Here is a 17,524-nt window from a genome sequence, read left to right on the forward strand (position 1 = left end):
TTGTGTTGAGTTTTATATAGTTTATATCTTTTTATTTTGTTGCTGCCTCTTGCAGTTCTTTAGACCACTTGAACCACTGACATTTGATTAATGCACCAGAGCATGATGGCTTGTTTGAGTCAGCCAGCAGAGTGAGGGACTCGGCCATGAAATGCCGTTTGGCTACTTGGTAAATGTGAACACTAACTGCCCTTTTGCTATGTCAAAGTATCACTGTGGCCCATAGATGCTGAGGTGCGTGACTCGAGTAGAGAGGACGAGTTATGGCTACAGGTTGGTTTGTTTGAGAGTTAATGTCTATGATATCAGGCTCTTTCTTGACTAAAATGACTTGTAATGTCTTACTTTCACGAAGTGTCTGCTCTCTGTGGATTTATTTAAGAAAAAATGGAATCATAATAAGAAATTGTTATTATTTAAGAAGATAATTAAAATAATAATCAATAAATAATGATCTTCTTTTGTGGACAACATCATAAGGACACTGGCGTGTGTGTGATTTCTATTCCACACAATCCACATATATTGAAATCCATGTAATCTTAATGGCCCTGTCATGCTCTTTCAGCTCACTGCCTGCCTTACTAAACTCTCTGGACTCTTGTGTATGTGTTTCGTGCTGTATATGTGTGCACGTGCTGTCTTATTTGTATTTCCTGTGTGTACACGTGTGTCTGAACCATTGAATGTTTCCATGCGTGACTACATTTGCGAGGGAACCTCTCCCCTTTATCTCCACCCACACCCGCCAACTAACAGAGCCTCCGCGGACTCCACACACAATAGACATGATAATTACATGTGAAGTGTTGCCCTGTGCCTTCGAGCTTTATTAAAATGGTGCCACAAGTTGTTGTGGTGGTATTTTCAAGGTCAGATTCACAGTGTAATTTAAAGGATTCAACCTGTGAATCCTGACAGATGCTTTGGTGGACTCCATCCACAATTAAAAGACTACGTTTGACATCAAAAGAAAAAATGTAATGTTTTATATCATCTGGATATAAAAATGTTCGACTTATTGCACATAAGCACTCTGCATAGGAAGCTCCTCCGGGCAGCTAATGCAGACCTTTGACTTCCAAATTACCCCATACTATATTATTTTACTCACTTTTGCCACAGGGTTATCCAACTTGCATTGAATCCAGGCGCTCTGAAGAATGCTCTTGGTGCTACTTTGCATGTAGAACCTCTTTCCTTTTAGTCAAATCAAGATCAGATGACGATATTGGCAGGAGCAACATCCTCATCATTCCCCTTCCACCCCCCAGTGAAACTTGGCTGTGTGGGAATGTGTGGTGATTGTATGTGCGTGTTCATGTGTGTGTGTGTGTGTGTTTATGTGCGCTCCCCTGGCTGGAATTGGCTGCGATCGACTCTCTGATGTAGAAGGTCACCAGCTAGATGTCTGGTGTCCTTGCCAAATCACGCTCCCCTCTCCCTGTCTCCCCCAGTACCTGCATATGTTTTTGGAAAACACACACACTTGCACATAAACAAACATGACTGCAAATATCTCATCTTTAAAGTACTCGTATCTAGACACCTTTCAACATGCATTCTTGTATTTCTGATAAACTGCAGCTTGTGGTCTTAGACTCCAGCAGTGTGAAAGGTCCACTTAGAGTACTTAGAGCACTTGAGAAATAATGTGCACATTTCATTTAGTCCCAAGAGTCTCTTGAATTATTGACTGCCCCACTGAACATACAGTATTCACTGCAGTCACAGATTGTGGGCTGTGGGTGTTTGTGTGTATTCAATCACATTGCTCATTAATTTCAGCTCTTCCACAACTAAGGTATCTCTTCATCTATAGTATTAACACATCACTGGTTAGCTACATGCAACACAATGCATCACAAAACACATCCTCAGTACAAGTACCTGTTGGGCTGATTTTAAGATGTGACATCATCTCACACTATGCACAGTACTTTGAAAAGTACTGTATATTATCTCAACACTAGATACTTACATGCATCTGTTGTCCATGTTCAACCTCTTATGGCACCTCTTATAGTCTCTTAGTAAAACCATGCAACATGTAGTCAAATATCAGCTTTCTTTCTTTCTTTCCTATTCAGTGTCTTCCAACGCCCCTTTTAGTGCAAGAGCATGTTTTTATGGAGATATAGTGCAGCTATCGATGCATGCAGCTATAGAATAAGCCACAATCGATGTCCAGATCTCCTACAGTGAGATCAATACAGAAACCAGATGAAGATCACTTTCAGAAATTGTGATGCTGGCAGCCTGGCACAGTAAGTATGTGGGAGGTGGACATGAATGATTTCTAGGGCCTATGGCTGAAGAGGGATGCTGGGACACGAGAAAGACTATAAATATATCTGTCAGAGCTGCTGACGGGTTGTTTTCAGGAGAACCCCAGATTTCTAGTAGTAACTTTGCAGCAGTAAAATAATAAATACCATGAATAATGAATCCGCTTCTTAACCATAATAAATACATGACCGGAGGGGAAATAGGAGCATTTAAGCAGTGCAACTTTATCAAGTCACAGATGAACTTGGTGGATCACATTAAGATAATAAAGATGAAAGAGGGTTTTTTATTGGAAGCAAACACAACTATCCCTTCTTGATAGTTTCTGATTGGATTAGGTTGGATTAGATTAGATTCATCTGCTTAAATGCTGTCCAAGTGCGTCGATATCACAGCGCCGCCTGTGCGTAAAAATCTAAAACTGGGTAATATATTTATTAGCACGTTTCGACGGGCGTGGCTGACTTGTCTGCCGGGGGTGCTGTAGCCGTAGTCTGGAAGGGGGCTGCTGGATGCTCCATGATGGATGAGGAGTGACAGATCGGGGTTAGCCGCTAGGGGAGTCCATTTTCTTGCAGTGCACGGTGCTGCCCGAGAAGAAAATCAGGAGGAGGAGGAGAGACACTGGAAACAGAGGATGAGGGGACGAGAAACAGAGAGTGGAGCGACCGATTTCCACCCCTCCTCTTTGCCTCTCTGTCACTCTCTCTCTCTCTCTCCACTCCCTTGCACGACAACCTAGTGGGCTATACCCGGACTGCACCGCATTGACGCTGCTGCTGCTGCTGCTGCTGCTGCTGCCAGCCGACCCAACCCACTGAACTAACGCACCACCAGCACAGACACAGAGGAGAAGAATCTGCCTTTTCTGGATGCTCTCAGCCGCAGCTGGAAACTGGATGGGCTGCGGATTATGTTCGTGGATATGCAACAATTCCTTCTCTACCTCTCTTCGCTTGGTTCTCTCCGGATCCAGACTCTGATCCGCTGCCCTGCTCGGTAATGCCAAGACTTTGGAAGCGGGAGTGACTCCTGGAAGAGGAGGCTGCTTGGAGAATACTGCAGCTGCAGCACGACAAGGACTATTGGGATCTAACTTGCAAGTTTGCAGAGCTCGTGATATGAATGGAGCAATTTACTTAGCTCCCAGTGCTGCTCCCAGCATGGGTGTTGACTGAATGGGAGAGTCTCTCCGCGCTGCTACAGAGGTATGAGGATGCACTTGTGAGGATTAAAACTGCGCTCAATAATTCCCGGAACATGCAGATTCTGCCGCCTAGGACGTTTCTTGTGTTATTGGCCCATGCACATGTATTATTATCTCTGAGGAACAACGGAGAAGTGCGAACTAAAGAGGACAGCAACAGCAGCGCACACTCTGCCAGGACTTTCCATGGGTCACTCGGGGAAAACAAAGCCAGAGACCGCGCGCCCTCGCCGGGATACGCCACAGGTGCGTCCTCGGCGGAGCTGCAGGCGCAGCGGGCAATTACCAGAGGGACCCTTAACTCCACTCATCCCTGGAAACGGATAATTGCAGGAGAAACGAGGCGCATTGGACACAACAAACGCGACTTCAATAGGACTGTGATACCCGTGGAGGATCCCAACGCGGTCTCACATTGGGACCCGACGCGCCACCATAATAAGAGGATAAAGTTGAATGGCGGTCTCAGTAGTACGGGGACGCCAGCAGGTGGACACTACAATGCGGTTAAGCTCTCGTCAATGGGCCGCGGAGACGGAGGAGGGGGGCCCGATGAGGGTGACAGGCACAAGAGGGGCACAAAAGACGAGCAGAAGAAAGCCTGGAAGAGGGGGAGAAACCGGCTGAACAAAAGCTCAGTGCTCATGGCTCAAGCTCACTCGTCGCCTTGGGAACCCATCCCCAAGCCGGTGGCCCTCACCTCCACCGATCTACCCTTTGACCTCTTCACCAGGAGGAACGAGTTCTTCACTTTCAGGGAGGAGAACCCCTGGGACGCCACGCCGATCACCCCTCCCAGCTCGCAGGACTTCGGGGACGAGATCAAGAACCCTTTTTATCCGGTGACGAGTGAGACTTACGGCGCGTACGCGATCACGTGCGTGTCCGGGGTCATTTTCCTCGTGGGGATAGCGGGCAACATTGCCATCCTGTGCATCGTGTGCCAGAACTACTACATGAAGAGCATCTCCAACTCACTGCTGGCGAACCTGGCTGTCTGGGATTTTGTGCTCATCTTCTTCTGCCTGCCCATGGTGGTTTTCCATGAGCTGACCAAGTCCTGGCTTCTGGGGGAGTTCACCTGCAAAGTGGTGCCCTACCTGGAGGTAATTCTAGGTCTTTAATATGTTTTGTGCTCTATTTCTAGTCTCCCCTGAATATTTAATATTGTTGTTGGTATAATGTTTTAAAGCAATGCCTACAGGCAATTTTGTCTTCTGCAGGGATGACAGACGGTAAATGGGGCTCCTCCAGTGTCATTTACATATAACCCACATTGTCTGATTGTAATCACACCTCTACAGCAACAATAGACATAATCTGTCCGACTTTAGGCTAGAAAAATGAAATTCCACTCTCTCTCGTTACCAACCTAAGGAGTTGGGTTTCAGTTTTAAGGCTCAGCAGGCCACTAAGTAGACAGCGATCCAATGTCACCTCAGCCAAAAATGAAGGACAGCCTGTCATTTGCACACCTGCTGCTACTGGAGAGTGAGAGCTTCAGCTCAAAGCTTGTAGACAAGACACACACATGAATACAGATCAGGATGTAAGACTGTAACTCAATGCTTTTGCATAACCTGCTGTTGCACACACACACACACACACACACACACACAGACGTTCCCTTTCCTTGTTTGTCTGCTTTTCACACACTTGTGTTCATGAGTGGAGGAGACATGATAGACAGGTTCTTTCACTATGTTTTTCCTTAATGCTAACTGCAGTCACACCAGCGTCAGGTTGGCCTGAAGGTGAATGTCTTTTGCACGGATCAGTGGATTCCGGCTCAGGGGGTCGTAAGCTTGTTTTGAATGGTCATTGTCACAAACTGGCACAAGAAGAGGGAACATGGTTTTATAGGTTTCTCCCAACCCATACATAATATAAACTAGACTACAACAGATCAAAATAACAGCAGCGAACTAATGCCGTGGCGTCTGAGGCTGGATGTGAGGAGAAGGACTTCTATAGCTTGGCAGCGAGCCAGAACAGGTGACCACAATTCAAGCTTGACTCCACCCTCTGGACTCTATGAAGCCTGCAGGCAGGGAGGGCTGTCACGTAATGAAGGAAGAAAACATGAGATCTCTTTGTTGTGCCTTGTATTGTTTCCATACATTAGTAATTTGAAGAAGGTGAGTTTAGGTTTTAACGAAAGATGAAATTTGTTCAAATTATTCCCAGGTATGGATCAGTTTCTGCAGCTAAATTAAAAAAGCATGATGTAGCCCTAAGTTTATGAATGAGACAATGTTTCTGCAAGAAAGCAGATCACAGCTAGATGATTATAAAGACAGTCTGTGTCAGTGTGAATACTCCATTTAATAAGTGGAGACAGCTAATAAACTGTATTTCACCCTCCTCACTGGCTACATGCAGCAAACATAATCATCTGCTCTATGTGCTACTTATCTATTGCACAGTATGTGGCAAACACCTTGTGAGTGCATATGTTTTAATTATTGGAGGATCAGGGAGAAACAGAACCCCTGCCTCTGCTCTTGCTTATGACCTACTGAAAGACCACAGGATATTATTTAATAACCTTAATAAAATGCTTTAAGTACATGGAAGTACATCCTCACAAGCATAGGAGGACATGTACAAGAGGGCCTGTATGCGTATGCAGTGGATTCAATGTGTGCATGTCGGTGCGCATGCATGTGTCAAAACAGGCCGTGAGTAATGCAGCCCGGGGCTCACTCTCTCCCTGTGGAACATTCAGTGAAACAAACACACACACACACACGCACACACACACACACACGCCCTATGGAGTGACTTTATTCTTCACTTAACCCAAATTTCATCTCAGAGGACATGAACATTTGGCCTGAAACGCAGGAACGCATACTCAGTCTGCACACAACACACACTCTTTCTCTCTCACACACATACACATACACACACACATACGATACCCAACTTCACGTGTTCATGCATTCATAATCAGAAGGTGGTATAGATAATGTCTGTAGAGAGAGGAGCCTCCCACGGCGCTGCCTTCACTAAACCTTGTTTTATTCAGTGTTTGATCGAGTGTAGAATTTTCCAAACCACAAAGAGAAAGCAATTTCAGGTGTGAGATGTGAGCAAATACAGCGAGGAAATTGCAAGAATGCAGCACAAAATAAAAGTGTGAACTAGAGCCAGTCTGCATTATTTCAGATACACTTCTGTTTCATGCTGCTGTCAATGCACATGATCCGTTAAGGCAATGATGCAGAGAAGCAAAATCAGGCAAAACTAATGGGCAATAATTGGGTTTTTGCACCTGGCAGTCGATTTGGATAAGACTTATTTACTTAGTGCAGTACGCATGTTACATGCAAAGTGTGTGAGTGGGTGCAAAATGAGTTATCTGTGAACTGTCCGGCTCAGAGACGGATATTTATGTGTTCACACGTTCTTTGTAATCCGACTTAAAGCTAATTGCCAGTCATGATCATGGGACATAAATTTAACAACTCCATAAGGACACATTCTCTTGTTAGTGTTTTGTTAGCAATACCAACATCTGGCTATATATTACCATATGCTTCTGAGCCATAGTACAAATATTTCATTTCATGAACTTATCACTGAACTATTTGTGTGTTTAATTTATACATCCGGCCTCTACAGTGCTGCATCGTGTACTGTAGTCACAAACTGTAGGTTGTGAATGCTATGGTATGGTAAAGTGGGCTACAGCAGACGGGGAGGAAAAGAAACAGTCTATTGAAGCAGAGCAGGAAAGAGGCAGACAACAGTGACAGATTGGCCGAAAGAGAGAGAGAAGAAGTAGAGGGAGAGTCAGGGCTGCATGGAGACATCAAGGACCAGAGGTTGACCAAGTATTGTGTCGGAATTGGTGGTAATGGCAGCACATACATCAGCTTGACACTTTCACACATGCACATACACAAATATGCACTTTCAAGTAATTAAGTCACTACAACACATTTACAGTAGTTTCACTGCAGGAACATGCAGGAATTAGTTTGCATGTCTCAACACCAGTAGGCCTAATTACTGGAATTACAGTTTTCTTTCTAGTAATCCAATTCTTTAAAACGATCACTTACACGATTACCAATCAGTGAGCCTTCAAAGATTTCCAACTCCTTATTATTTAAACACACACTGATGAAAATAGTTCACTATATATAGCTATAGGTATCCAGGCCTGTGCTTATTTCTCCACTTAGCCAGCTAACGATCTGGCTGCACACCCACAGTCCCACAGGGTGTGCTGATCCTCCAGATGGGTGGGATGGCCTTCTCTCCACTGATCACTGCACATGGCTGTTCTGCCTCTTTCTCTCTCCCTGCACCAGCTATCTGTGATTAGAGGCAAGTCTCAAGGGAAGACGCTCACACACACACACACTTACATACAGTATGAAAATATTTGGGCACACACATGCACACACACACACTGCAATAGACACACTATGGCAACACATAAACACGTCTTACATAGACACACACTCAAGGTCTTGAGCCCTTTGCATTCTCAGCCCATCTATTAGATGCATGAATTATAGTTAATTGGAAGATATGTAAATTATTGAGAGTATATAATTAGCAGCTCTACATAATGCATGATGGTGAGTCCATTCAGTCAGCTCTTTGTCCATGGATGAGTAGATATTGTGTTTTATATGATGAGACAAGACCACACAACATCATGAACGGAGATCAGATTTGCTGTTGGATGCAATTACCCAAATTGATAATTGCCCATGTAAATATGAAATATGCATGGAATGATTCTCATTATGAATTAGTTGTGTCGGTGGAATGAAGAAGAACGGCATATCAGTTTCAGGTCAACAGAGAGCAGGGCGGCATGTAGCCAGCCTTCACAGAATACAAAAGAAAAGAAAATAAAAGCGATTGCATTTTGTATTCCAGCCAATGTAACACTTCTAGGCAGGAATCAATGACCTGGAACAAGATTTTTTCAGCAGCCACTGTACTGATTTTTTTCTTTTTTTTATCTGCAGAGGAAATCTGCCACAGGTCAGGATATAATTTAATGGAAGAGAAATTTATTGTCTGGAAGCAACTGCGTCAGACAGGCTGTAAAAGAGCAACAGAATAGAGCAGACGACTACAAGCAGATTGTTGCTGTTAATTTAATTTAGAAAAAGAAAGAAGCAAGAAGAACAGTTGTGAGCGCCTGCCCTACTTATTTGTGATTTCTATGGATCTTTTGTTCCTGACTGTTTCTTTGTTTTTTTGCCATACAATGAAAAAGAATCGACTGAAAGTTCATTTCGGAGCGTGGAAACAGTAGACGATCTTGGCACAAAGACCATTCTTACACAATATTTATGGTGCCTGTCTGGAACCTGGGGCCTTTTAAAGCCACAACTCGTCATTTCTGCACTTTCCCCTTTTTAAATGAATCAAAGAAGCCGTGAGTCATAAAATAAAAAGTGACCATAAGAAGTGCTGGTAGGTGATAAGTGGTATTGATTGTCTCATCCAACTCAACAAAGCGAATAAGCACATTTCCTAAAATAGAATACAATATCATACCATATATGTAGTAACAGAGAGGGAGCTAGGAAGCTGTGGCCTTTTGAACCTCTACTCATTATGCCTTCTGTACATCCTACATCGTCGGAGAAGAATCTTAATCACCCCGCGAGGATGGATTTAGTCAGTCTGTCTGCCATAATCCCATACACAGACACACACTCATGTGCCTGCACCATCCACCCTACTCACATACGCCAACCCGCAATGAAATATGAATTATAATAAACCTGCATACATGTGGACGTGCACAGACACACTCACAAATACATGCATGCCAGCCCACGCCACTTGTTTGTTGCTGCCAGACACACAGCCAGCTGTGAGACGGATGGTGGCTGTCAGTGGTTGGGCCTCCTTGGTTAGAGTTATGCTCTTGTGGAGCCTGCACTGGGTCACACATTCAACCTACAAAAGGACTGCAGCTGGAGTAACCCTTTATCTGCCTGACTCATTACTATAAGGAGTGTGTGTGTGTGTGTGTTCTGGACACTGGCCCATTCATCACCTGATAACACCTATTACCCTGACAGTGGCTGTAGTCACAGTACGGCCACACAGGCTCCACCAGTCCTTGTTAAAACCCAATTAATACCGCTAGGCCTTTGTGCCTCCAGCTCGCAGGACCTTTAATCAGGAAGTTAATGGGCCGATATTAAAAACAGCACCAGGGGAAATGTCTTTCTCACCTGCTGTGCAGATACATGGCTAGTACCTAAAAAACAGGTGTTGTAAATAAAAGGATTTTTATGTTTTTTTTATTTTTTTTTAACCCTTGACATCCAAGGTTGAGAAGAAATAGATGATATGAAGTGGGCAAACTATAATTAGATGCTTTAGTTATTGTTTTACTTAAAAAAAAAAAAAAGGAGGAAACATGCTTTAAATCTGTTACAAACAAATTGCAGTTCATAAAGGATTATCTGGCCAGGGACATAAATTTGTGGGGAGACTTCATGAATAATATTTGAGAAGCAGCATTTCCATCCCTGAGGCTAACAGGCCTGTTATCTTGCCACTAGGTAAAATGAACATGACAGGGTCACGGCTGCTATTTGGAAAAATGCCACATTAACATTGTTAATAATACCAATGTTACAATGAGATGTTGTGGCTTCCTGTCACTTTGGAAAGTCTCTAGTTTACTGATGTGTCCTTCTGTTTTATACGCACTGTCTGTTTCTTTCTTTCTTAGTTTCCCCCACTCATCTGTTTCTTCCCCCCTTTTCCATTCCTCCACATTCGCTGTTTTTCATTCCCTCATTTGCATAACCCCCTTCCACAAACACACACAGCTTCATCACCCCACCAGGACTGACTCTTGCACTCTCTCTCTCTCTCTCTCTCTCTCTCATCCCCCCTCCACTACAAAGGCATGCTTGTTCGTCCTTCCCTTCCTCTCTCTGCCTTGACACACTGATCAAAGCTGGGTTTTTCTGGTCCTCCATGCCTTTAAAGCCATTCCAACCCTGTTGTTCGAGCCATGTCAGCCTGTGCATACACTTGTCCATGTGTTTTGGATGGTTACGTGTGTCTGTATGTTCACTTACATCCACACAAATGAAATACGGGTTTCCTTAATGTGTATATTGATTCATGTACAGTGTGATATGAGGCTTCTTAAGCTATTAAAATGAAGAAATATTGATTGTACGCATCCTCTGTATGCAACTTTTTTTCAGAGCCTTTTATAATTTAGATTTTCTGTGTTTCACATCCATCATAAAAGGTGTAGACACAGCATATGCACTTAGCAGCACTGTCTCCTGTTTTGGTTTGACTTCTGGTGCTTGGCTTTCCAATCATGGGTGACTGGATGTAGCATGCCAATATCTGCCAGATGCATACACAATATGACATCTGCCCAAATGACCTGAAGGATTAATCCCTCCAGAGTTTCAATAAACCCCTCACATAAATGTACTTGACTTAAATCTATTCCAAGTTGTGCTGAAAATAACTCACTTAAGTAGCTAATGAATAATTTTGTTTCACTTTGGCTAAATTGCAAAACAATTCACTCCAATTACAGTTACAAGATTGTGGTGTGACGGCAGGTAATGAACCGTCCTGTTCCAAAATGCACTCACAGAGTCTGTGGGTGGTCTGCCTACGCCACTCGCTGTTTCGTTTGCTCGCCCGTCATTAGTCTGGTGTGTTAAAGGGTCAGTGTATGCATGCATGTGCGCATATGTCAGGCGTAGATACACAGACCGTCTTGCAGTGCATTTACATTTATGTCTGCAAAGGAAGTATGTGTTTGGAGCACTAAAGCCATGGCTTACTGGGGCCATCTGGGAAGCTGGCTGTTGTAATTAAATTTGATATGAATGGAGGTCTAGAGGGAGGAAAGGAAGGAAGGGAACATAGGGTGAGGAGAGGAGGAGAAAAAAGAGGGGTATATAGGGGATATAAAGTGAGAGACTGACAGAGAAAAGGTAAGCAAGGTCAGATATGATGGAAGATGGAGGAGATCAGTGGCAAATTTGATGCTAGGGGCAAAATCATGGAAGACACTGGTTCATGTAAGGACTCACACACACACATACACACACACACACACACTCCAGCTGCAGAGGAATATTTTGCAGGTTGCTCACTCTGCCAACATAACTGTTAATCCAACAGATGCTGAGGAAATGTGTGTGCTTTCTGACAATTTGCAGCGTTTTTGAAGAATGTGGAGGTAAAGCCGTGCAATTAGCTGTTACGGCCGGTTGTTAAATGAGACATTCACATGAAAACGGAGGAATTGTTGTTAGTTTTGTTAGTTTGTAAGAGTTTAAATGAGCAAATGCAAGTGAAACAGTGATTTTCATTCACCCTCTCACTTGCTGGATCCTTGTTTTTTTTAACCTCAGCTTCTGTCCATCTCTGCTTTTGTGTCCCCTCACACACACACACACACACATTTACGGACACTACACAGTGGTAATAGCAGCTTACAGCCGTCCATTGTGCTTCTGTTGCTCTGCCACTTGTAATTACACCAGTGTCAGCTGCACCTAAAGGCCAATATCATTAATGGATGTCCAGCTCTCTATTTATGTGGTGGTGTCTGACTTGTCAAGTGTTGGAAGGCCTTTGTTCGGGCGAGAGGCAAGCGAATCTTTTGACTGTAGCCGTTCTATAAGATTCTGAGAGATAATGTCAGTGACGGAACAGGCTTCTTTACACTGGAAATAATGTTGTCGGCTCCTTGTTATTCTTTTATTTATTAAAGTCTGGAGACTTGACACCCTACCACATGCAGACGTGCATTGCAATGCTCAGGCTGTCTGTCAGCTGGAATGACTGTATTATTATCACACTTTCACAACGCTCACTGTCACGCTTACTATTTCCTCTAGTATTCTCTTCTCTTCTTTCTATTCTCATGCCGACAATTTCATGCCATGATTCAAATGAAATAAGCCACCAAGACAAATATCTGTACATTCAATCTACACTGTTACTAATTACTCTGTTTTCTTAGGTGGCCTCTCTGGGTGTAACCACCTTTACCCTGTGCGCTCTGTGCATCGACCGCTTCCGTGCAGCCACTAATGTTCAGATGTACTATGAGATGATTGAGAACTGCACCTCCACTACTGCCAAGCTGGCTGTCATCTGGATTGGTGCCCTCCTCTTGGCCCTTCCCGAGCTCCTCATCAGGCAGCTGGTGGTAGAGGACACAGGAATGCCGGACGAGCCTCCTGTTGAACGTTGCATTATCAGGATATCCACGTCACTTCCGGACATGCTCTATGTGCTGGGCCTGACTTATGAGGGTGCCCGACTGTGGTGGTGTTTTGGCTGCTACTTTTGCCTTCCTACTCTTTTCACCATTGGGTGCTCACTGGTGACAGCACGCAAGATTCGGCGTGCAGAGCAGGCCAGTGTGCGCAGCAACAAGAAGCAGATCAGGCTGGAGAGCCAGATGAACTGCACTGTTGTGGCACTGGCAATAGTCTACGGTGCATGTGTAGTGCCTGAGAACATCTGCAATATAGTTTCTGCATACATGGCGGCCGGTGTTCCTGAGCACACCATGTCTGTCCTCCATCTTCTCTCGCAGCTGCTGCTGTTCTGTCGGGCTGCCGTAACGCCGGCCCTGCTGCTCCTCCTGTGCCGCCCCTTGGGCAGGGCCTTCCTAGACTGCTGCTGTTGCTGCTGCTGCTGTAACCACGCGCCCTCCTCGGCCACGGCCAGTGACGATAACGAACACGAGTGCACCACTGAGCTGGAGCTGTCGCCATTCAGCACCATCCGCAGGGAGCTGAGTAACTACACACCTGCTGGCTCCAACTGCTAAACTGACATTCCTCATCAGGGTTGGAAATCCCTGAGATCCGCCTGTTGCTAGTATTTCTCAGACTTGGCTAGGAGAGATTTGCCTTAACTAGCCTATTTACATTTTTAAATGGATGCATGGAAGTAATTGGACACTGAATAATCACATTCAGCCAGTGTCCTATGTCCTCAACTTTCATTCTTCTATTATTGTACATTTACACTAACTGTTTAATCTTTATTTCCCAAGAAATCTAACACAAGCAGAATTTTTTCACTCTTTTCACCCTGGGGTGCTCTTAAAACAGGGTCAATACATTTTTCTTAGCAGTCCTGCCTGAAACCTTTAAAACTTACAATCCCCCTCATGTAGACCTTATATGCCTAAATATCTTTGACCAGTTAGATTGGTCCTAACCTGGTACCCAGTTCCTCACAAGAGGTTTGACTCAGTGTAATTTATTTTAATTAAAGCTACAATATGTAACTTTTTCAGTTTATTTAAGCTAGTTTGCTTTTTTCTAAATTGACTTTTTGTCAGAATACGCTGCTAAACAGATCTTAACATGGATATGTGCAGGCTTACTGAAGAGTCTGGTAGCAGAGTCTTTGTACTGTAAAGGTTTCTGAGTGAGGAGAAGAAGAACTATTATGTCAGCTTGACTGATACGTTTCATAGCATTCTTATTTATTGTAATTACAAAAGACTATTACTATATACTTTAATGTCTATAGTATAATGTCTTAACAGGAGGAGAGGCAGCTGGATGGAGCAGAGTGCATTGACATTTGTTTCCCAAAAGTTGCATATTGTAGCTTTAACCTGTTGCCATACAGAAAAACAAAAAGAAAACACTGTTGTCTTGATGCTATTAATGACAGGTAAAGGTAATAATATTTATTCTGAAAAATGTACATATGGAAGGGATTGTACAGAATATGTCATAACAAGCTCTGTTAAGCCTAACAGAACTGTATGTGCATGGCCACCACAAATAATAGTTAAGTATGGGAACTTCTATACTGTTAATCTTTGGAGAGAAATAATTCATGCCAACCATTCTCCCAATGTGCTTAGGGACTAAACAAATTAGTCACAGAGCAACCTTGTACAAAAATGTTCAAAGAGAGCATCCAGTAGGCTGACACTGTCTAGAGAAGTGCTGGGTTTACAGACTACATCAGCTGGAAATGTGCAGATCATCAGTTCATATAATGGCGTACACACGGGAACAAGGCTTCTGGTAATTAAACTAGTGCAGGGCTTTTTTGCAGGTAATGACAGTTTGCAAGAAGAAAACAAAGAGGATATTACATCGGAGAATCCAGATGTACACAACAAAAACCTACGCCGTATATTGAAAAATGTGGCGTTGAGAGGTAACTGGGCTGGTCTCAGACAACAAACATGGACTTGAGTGGATTTCAAAGGGCGGAAATGGACTAATTGAAATCACATTAGATTTAAATGGAGTGGAATGGAAACATATGAAACACTACAGATTAAACTGACCAGTGTGAATATCAATAGACTGGAAAGTAATGGAACATAAGACAGTGGCATATTATTGAAAGGATGGACTCAGCATCGCCCGGACTGAAACTGAATATCTGCACTACATTGTTGTGTCATGTTACGCCTTACACTTTGGGCTGTATATATATATACTGTACACTTTCTTTGGTGCTCTCATGATGAATGCGCTGTAAACAACAAATCCATCGGTTCGACTTAGAATTGCAAGTAACTGAGCTGCGTACTATGTTTCAGGTCAAGAAGACAGATTACAGTTATTTGGGAAGAGAAGTTAAGAATCAATGTGGAGTTACACTGAGCTGCCACAGAAACAGTTCAGAGTGATCACCTGAATCTTTGAGTACACAGTAAATACTGCCTTTGTTTAGAGTAACTGCTAAACTATAAATATGGTAGCATTTTATTTTACAGTACAGTACTCTAAATGACTTGATGTTTAATATTATTAGAGTATATTTCAATATATGCAATAATGAATCAGTATTTATTGTATTGGTACAGAAATGTAATTACTAGCTTTATTCTGTTATATCACATTAATAAATACAATAACTATCATCGTTTACTAGGTAATTACATGTTAAATTATATTAGTTATACGTAATTCTGTTTAGTTACAAACCTTGTGCATACAGCTGCTCAACTGTAAATATAAGGGGACTTATATTTTTGTACCAATAATCACTACAGTTTCATAGTAAATACAAAGTAGATGTTTTGTTTCTATTATTTATGATTAATTCACTCTAAAATAAAATGCTGCCATTACTCAGTAAATCCAATAAAAAGCAAGACCAGACCTGCCGGTTTGCTCAACCCTGAACACTGACTTTCCAATTTTAGCTCAGCGACTGTAACAAAAACAGCAGCAGGTCTGTCAAGGTCCAGATTTCTCCACATTCTCAGGTGGTGTCACGAGCAGTGCTCATCGTGCTTGAGCGAAGGTGGTACTCAGCATCTGAAGAGCTGGTTTTTTTTTTTTGTTTTTTTTCCAAGCCAAATACTTGGCGAGGATGAAACTGTGCGTCTTCACCTCCTGATTCTTGACCTAATACCCTTTGCAGTTTTATTACTTGAGTTTTTAAAGACAACCAATGAAATGTTTTTCACAGTGTAAAGTGTATTGTACTGTAAATCTGTTTTCTTAATGCTACTAATCAGACCTGGGTCAAAACAATCAAACCACCACATAAACGTATCAGTGCAGGTTATTTGGCCAAAACAACTCTTAAAGCCTTTATTTTGTGTGCTAACAATAATTTTAAAAATCAGTAACTACTATAAGATTAATGGTGGTGGATTCTGTGATGGCCCAGGTATGATATTCATTGGTATACTGTATATTACGATGAATCTTTTGCATATGATTCTGCACTGCCAAACACCTTCTCTCTGTCTCTTGTGCTCTTGTGGTAGTAGCACACTATCTCTGGGTGTCTGTCTCAGCATGGAGGTCAGTTTGTCTTCAGCTCCATCAATGAACAGAGAAGTGTTCCTACAAATCATATAAGGGTTGTCAGCACCCAGGGCCAGTCCTATTCAAAATATACGTGTTCACCATAGTGAGAAACTTTGGGTAAACGGTGCTTTATCCTTTTTACAGCTGGGGGCAGCAACACTGCAACGCTGGCTCTAATGAACTCCAGTTTATGAGCTCCAAGAGATCCTGGTGGATGTAGCCTCTGGTTGGTGCTGCCTGCCATTCCTCAAGTTAATAGAGCAAAATGGACACGAACATTGCAGCTCCACAATGCAATGCCCCACAACCAGTTTGACAACTCTTTTTATTACGATCACTATCAGGGTATCGTCTAGGGATCTCAGTTTACAGCATGTCCTTGCACCAGCCCAGTTTTTCCTATTAACTCACCATCGTCTGGATTTCTCACCTGTCTTTTGATGGGACTCGAGTGGAAACTGACCTCTAATCCTGATTTATCCTTTTCCTGCATATTTCTGGGAGTATAGCTCATTCTAAATGGCTCAGTGTGTAGTAACGTGGTTCAAAATATTGATGAAGTGATTCTTGTAAATCAGTCAGTGAGACGTTTCTTCTGAACTTTGTGAGTATCCTCTTCACTCTGAGCAAAATATGTCTGTATTTGATACCTGAAAATGTAAGCACACAACCACTATTGTCTCTAAGTCTAGTCACTGGTTTCTAAATAGCTTTTTATATAGCCAAAAAAACTGTCCCTTTGTTTATCAAAGAACTTTATCTTGAGAACTGTGTATTAAAATCCTAAATGTACCATTACTGTGGTGTTGATTAATATGTGTTAAAGGTCGTCTGCCTGGCTTTGTTTGATCTTCTTGATAGAAAAAAATATCTTTGAGTTTGCCTCCACGCCAAAGGGCTGTTGCCAAGGATACAATTAGGGTTAAACGGCACTCCAACAATTTAATAAAACTCCTTCAGAGAACAAAGTGGTCAAAATTAATACAGCAGAGGGGCAAGATATTCAGACTTTGTGTCAGTCTTCAAAATCACTGGATCCTGCAGCCCCCATAATGCACAGTAATGACAATTGTTATTTTCTCTGACTTGACTAAGTGCTCTAGAGCCACTGAAGACATGACACATTTCTTTTCTGCAGGCAGAGTACCTTTTCAGCTTCCACGCTGAAGCTGAAAATGATGCATTATTGCGTCTTGTAGTAGGTCTACTCAGGATTCACCCTGCAGCA

At 42.8% G+C, this 17,524-nt stretch overlaps 1 protein-coding gene across 1 annotated transcript; it reads left to right on the forward strand.

The window, feature by feature from the left end:
- Positions 1 to 3,083: 3,083 nt before the first annotated feature.
- gpr37b (G protein-coupled receptor 37b) lies at positions 3,084 to 17,083 on the forward strand. Its single transcript, XM_026361224.1, has 2 exons — positions 3,084 to 4,602; positions 12,504 to 17,083. Exons 1-2 carry the CDS (start codon positions 3,550 to 3,552, stop codon positions 13,320 to 13,322), a joined length of 1,872 nt encoding a protein of 623 aa, XP_026217009.1. The 5' UTR covers positions 3,084 to 3,549; the 3' UTR covers positions 13,323 to 17,083.
- Positions 17,084 to 17,524: the final 441 nt, after the last annotated feature.

This window comes from Anabas testudineus, chromosome 23 (genome assembly GCF_900324465.2).
Source record: "Anabas testudineus chromosome 23, fAnaTes1.2, whole genome shotgun sequence".
Classification (NCBI taxonomy): Eukaryota; Metazoa; Chordata; class Actinopteri; order Anabantiformes; family Anabantidae; genus Anabas; species Anabas testudineus.

Coding starts and splice junctions, on each gene's coding strand:
- gpr37b (XM_026361224.1), top strand. CDS start 3,550: ATGCAGATTCTGCCGCCTAGGACGTTTCTTGTGTTATTGGCCCATGCA. Junction 4,603..12,503: donor AAGTGGTGCCCTACCTGGAG/GTAATTCTAGGT, acceptor CTGTTTTCTTAG/GTGGCCTCTCTGGGTGTAAC.